Raw genomic sequence first — 5,560 nt, 5'->3', positions numbered from 1 at the left:
TTCAGCGCTAAGGTCACTTTTTGAGCGCTGAACCATTCAACGCTTTAAAGTTCAGTCGTCAGATCAACTTTTGTGATATTTGTGATCCGTGTGATTTTTGTGAGTTGAACCATTCAGCGCTAAGGTCACTTTTTGAAAGCCTTTGGTTCAGCGCTTCAATCTCGCTGCTAGTTGAACTGCGAGCAAATGCTAGGAGAGAGAACTAACAAGTGCAAGTGTTAACTTTTAAACCACACTTTTTCTTTGATTTGCAACACTTTTTGACCAATCTAGCGGCTCAATCTAGCCCACAGGGATTAGCCCAAGTGTCAGTTTACCAGGAGGGAAATCATCTGTTTGCCCCCTAACGATTAACAATGAGATAATACCACCTGGTCTTTTCAACACGGAGTACTGGGAACAAGCGAGGGGGAAACCAACTGGAAATAGAAATTAGAAGATAATAAGTGACTGTTAACCTGCAACGTCTCTCTTTGTAGACATTCTTATCAGCACCAGATCAAACAACTCGTTAAACCTTAGACAAAGATATAGAACAAAGGTCATGGCAATGGTTCTGAGTTACGCATCAACAGCTCTTCATCACCGTCATCCTCATCTAGGTTTGCTAGGCTTGAGTAGCCGAAGAATATGCTCATTAAAACCGTTAAAGTTGACACCAATAGTCAGAGTTCGGACACCAATTCGAGCTTTATCAACAACTATCGTTGAAATTGAACCTGTAATGAGTAATTCCTGATAATCTGTAGTTTCTTTCTATGAATTATAACTTATAAGTGTGTTATTAGAATCTAATCTACTCGAACCTTGATAAAAATGACTTGCCCTAATTTCTATGTAAACCTGCAGAAGCAGATTATAATTACATTTGTGATTACACATTTTAATCTTCTTTGTGCAATTTTATCTGTGATTGTTTCTTTTACTTTATAAAATTTACATCTAATTTTCTTGAGATTGCAAAACTGTGTAGGAAAATGCCTCAACTGAAAAGGTGGAAAACAGTGAGAAAAATATATTAGCTTGTCCTATATGCTATAATCAATTGAAAGTGTAAGGTCTTCTTATCACGACGACTGCACCAGAATTATGCTGTTTATTTGTCTTTTCTACTTCCTTTCTCAAGCACACTCACCACATCATTGAACTTCTGGAACTTACATTATAGAATGATCGAGAAAACTGTAAAGAATTGCATTGGTTTTGGCACCCATCCCGTAATTTGATCTGAATTTGGGTCTGGTACTGGGATGTCTTTCTTGATAAGTTAATAGTATACACATTAATATTAATGTCTCACTTGTCAAATTGTTTTACAATGGTTCACTTATCAAATTGTTTTATATGAATTCACGGCGATATCAGAAATACATTAAGGGTGGAAGGTATAAGGCACCGAAAGTTTAGTGAACGGAATATTCTGGTTCTCTTTATAGGGATTATGATTTATCATTAAATCCTATTCATAATTGTGTTGATATTCTATGACTTGGTACAGAGAATCTACAACTAGCTCTAGTTTTCAATGTGCAACTTGCAAAAAAGCGTACTTCAACAATGGAACGTATCTTGACTTGACCGTATCTATTGGCGCCAAGCAGTACAGTGAAGCTAAGCCAGTTTCAACAGAAGTATTCAGGTTAGATATCTTACTCATTGAGGTTCTTAGAACTCTTCCTTCTATAGTTCCATGAAATCTTAAGCAGGAGCATTAGGGTTTGTGGTGGGACTTGCTGGGAATTGGGATGGGTGGTAGGTCAGATGTAGGGTGGAAAGGTTAGTTATCGGTTTGTTATTACAGTTAACTTTACGTTTTCAAACTGAAAATACTCCTTTTCCAGAGAGTTAGTCGCTAGAACAATGTATGGTATAAATAGATGGATCTACGTGGTCTACTCTAGAATCCTACAAGGTTTACGCAGTACTAAAACTAGGCCAGAGAGGAGTACTATAAACATCCTGTAGGAGTATGGTAGGTGTTACTCAACTTGAAATTGGAAGTATTATGGTCCATTTGTTTTGAATAATAAGTTCCTTTCAACTACATTTGCATGCTCACTGTGCACTACCAATCTCTGTCCTTCTGCTCCTTGTATAGATATTCCGTCGATCACTAGGTCACGGTTCTATAATCCGACGTATACGTATTTTCGCCTAACATCTGGCGGGCACGAGAAGGAACAGTGGAGTTTCCTGTTATGTACAATATGCAGAAGTTATGCTTATCCCTTGATGAAAATGTTAGGCATATTCTTTTTAAGCTATATCAACACACCATTAGGTGATTATAGAAAGACATGTTTGGATCATCATAATTACTAATTAGCTTTTCATACAGGAAACCTCGTCCAAATAATGTGCTAGTGTTTGCAACTTTATTGATAAATAGACCTTCAAGAGCCATTCCAAGCATTGGTTTTTGTCCTGTTTTGCACATGTAGGAATTTTTTTTACTTCATTTTTTTGTTTCCATGGAGTTGGTCTGTATTTAGCTCAACCGATATGGCTATACATGTTTTATAAGTTACAAGTTTTGGTTTGGTTGAACAGAACTCCTTCGGTATCATTTCTCTATGAGAGGGGATGGCGGCAAAATTTTGTATGGGGTGGGTTCCCAGGTCCTGACAAAGAGGTACTTCAGTGCTGATTTAACTGTTGTTAGATGGTGCTATGCTGTGTCTTGTCCAAACAAGATTCACACTTTGCTTTTTTTACTAGGATTATCTTTCACTTGTAAGTGTTCTTAAGCATTAAATCTGTCTATTTGTTACTTTAAGTAGTCTAGATTCTGCCTTTTCCTGTACGGCTGTACCTACTGTGATGCTATCCTTTGTTCTGGTCTGATTTTATTACTTATCTTTTTGGTTATTTGGTTGCAGTTTGAAATGGCTAAAAAATACTTAAAACCCACATTAGGTGGAAATATCATCGATGCCAGTTGTGGAAGTGGATTGTTTTCAAGGCGTTTTGCTAAGAGCGGATTGTTTTCTCTTGTTGTCGCTCTAGATTTTTCAGAGAACATGCTCCGGCAGTGCTCCGATTTTGTTACGCAGGAGAAAAGCTTCCCAACTGAGTAAGTTTAGAAACTTTTCCATATAGATTCATCTAATAATAGTCTCCTCTCTAAAAAGTTACTAAAAATCTTAACTACATTTTCGAGACATTTTCTATCTTCATTGAAATTTATCCTTGATATTAGGAGTTTAATCTAACTATTTTTTTCTTTCTCTTTCAGGAACTTAACCTTGGTCAGAGCGGACATATCTAGACTCCCATTTGTTTCGAGTTCAGTTGATGCTGTGCATGCTGGTGCTGCGTTGCACTGTTGGCCTTCACCCTCTGCGGCTGTAAGCAAAACTTTTCGATGAAAACTGCTTTGGATTTCAGATATTTCAAAATGCTCTAGTACAATTTAATCAATCTTATTGATCACGACAGCAGCATTACGTATGACAAGAATTCCTTTTGTTTCAATTTCGTATGTCCAACTTCATTCTCATTATTAGTACGCCTATTCTGTTACCATAGGAAATTAAGAGTATTCATGCTCAACTTAATTAGGTCTACAGACATGTCATTGCAAACATAATAACATATATATGCTTATCCAGTTAAAATTAAACTTCATAGTTTTTTATTTCAGCTGTGCAAATACATATCAAGTTATTCCAGCTTTTCTCCATTCCGCTGATTCTTGTAGTGCATTACACTTGTATAGGTAGCAGAAATAAGTCGAGTGCTAAGACCTGGAGGCGTGCTTGTTGCTACCACCTTCATTTTAGATGGATTTTTTCCTGCTATTCCATTCTTGAGGATACTGCGTCAGGTATCCTGATTCAACTTTAAGTCTTTAACTTTTTTTTTAGTACAGTCTGTATAATTTGAAATAGCTATAATAGTGCAGAACATTATTTTGCTTGGTTTTCAGGATTAAATTTTACGTAAGGTTAATGTATGCTGGTTGTGTTGGCTCTTAAGCACTACTATGTGTTCCTTGTGCATTAATGAGTTAGATTTCTGAAAAAGAAGTATAGTGGGTTTAGAAGACTAGACATGTCCACCATTAGTTGGTGAAACAATCAGTTAGATGGTTACCTTGACTATTATATAAAGCCCAACCACAGTGACATGGTGAGGTCTTGTTATCCAATATTCGTACGAGTCAACAAAGTTGAAACCATGTATTAGTTGTAACTAAGACGACCTCTCTTCTTATACACATTTCTTGATCCTCTCAACAATTCCACATGAGAAATATACTACATAAAGAGTTCGGTTATTGTTTAGAATTTTTCTGTTAACTTTTTGGATTAAATATTTGGGTTATCGATTGATCTCTGTGTTTCATCATGCAACAGAATATAGGGCAAGTCTCAGTAAGCAGCAACATCTTTTTATCCGAGAGGGAGCTAGAAGATCTCTGCAAAGCATGTGGACTTGTGGATTTTACGTGTGTGAGAAACGGGTCGTTTATCATGCTTTCAGCAACCAAACCGAGGTAAAAAAAAAATTTAGGTTTCCGGCTTAAGAGATAAATGTGAAACATCTTGTATGTATTGATGGGATGTAAATAGAAAATTATAGAAAGATAATGTAAATTGAGTGGATGTGAACCTAATATAATGTAAATGGTCCTGCAAAAACAAGTAAAAAGAGATATTCCTTATTCAGGTACTTGTACGTGCACTATTGAGAGTTTGCACTTATTGTAGAATTCTGTCTATCGAAACTCAAAATTTTGTTTGAATTACGCGTGGAGCTTTCACCTCGAGACCCTCCCTTAGTACTGGCAAACAAAATGCATAAACAATTTTATTTTCTTAGCAAAAATATAGCACTTCCCGGAGTGATAAGTTACATAATTAATCAAAATTTGAGTGTTGTTTGTGACCAACAAATGGAGTAGAGATTAGTCAGAAAAACGTATTCTCTGAGTTTTAGATTTTCCAAAAAAAAAAAATACAAAAAGAAAAGAAAAGAAGACACAATTTCTTATGTTTTTCTTCTTCTTTAAATCTTCTCTTCGTCAGTACCAAATTCTTCAAGCTCAATCAGTTATCCTACAGATAGAGATAGAACGTTCATAGTTAGGGATCACCAGGCATTCACCAAGCAACAGATTCGTCATCATAATAACTCTGTCGTTTCCACTTTGCAGTCCCAATCGTGGGGCGTTGAAATGTCGCTTTTCTCTTTTCATATATGGTCCCTACTATATCAAACATACTGTGGGTCCCAGATATCTCATCATTCCATACCACGTGGCGTGTTGTTGGTTCCTTTTGGTTGTGAGTGTGATGAATGATGACTGATGTGGCGCAAACTGACCGTTTCCTCTTCTTCCCACTGCCGAAAAGCCATGTAGAGCGAAAATGTTTCCCGTCCCCGGAAAGTAATCAATCCACAATACGTTTCATAAGGGTACTGGTTATTCGCATTCAATCCCGGACTCATAACAGTTGCCAAAGGGTTCACCAATCCTGGATGAAGGATTTAAATCGAAGTCACGTTATGGGATTAACAGTGGGCATGATGATAGGGGCATACGTGTCACAAGGAT

General features: G+C 36.8%; 1 protein-coding gene across 1 annotated transcript; it reads left to right on the top strand.

Moving 5' to 3' along the window:
* Positions 1 to 399: 399 nt before the first annotated feature.
* LOC113331758 (uncharacterized methyltransferase At1g78140, chloroplastic-like) lies at positions 400 to 4,674 on the top strand. Its single transcript, XM_026578401.1, has 8 exons — positions 400 to 721; positions 974 to 1,053; positions 1,499 to 1,639; positions 2,551 to 2,632; positions 2,880 to 3,073; positions 3,236 to 3,347; positions 3,719 to 3,826; positions 4,359 to 4,674. The coding sequence occupies exons 1-8, from the start codon at positions 545 to 547 to the stop codon at positions 4,500 to 4,502; spliced, it is 1,038 nt and encodes a 345-aa protein (XP_026434186.1). The 5' UTR covers positions 400 to 544; the 3' UTR covers positions 4,503 to 4,674.
* Positions 4,675 to 5,560: the final 886 nt, after the last annotated feature.

This window comes from Papaver somniferum, unplaced genomic scaffold (assembly GCF_003573695.1).
Source record: "Papaver somniferum cultivar HN1 unplaced genomic scaffold, ASM357369v1 unplaced-scaffold_128, whole genome shotgun sequence".
NCBI classification, from domain to species: domain Eukaryota; kingdom Viridiplantae; phylum Streptophyta; class Magnoliopsida; order Ranunculales; family Papaveraceae; genus Papaver; species Papaver somniferum.
Note: the sequence above shows the minus strand (reverse complement) of the source record. Positions and strands in the feature narration are given on the sequence as shown.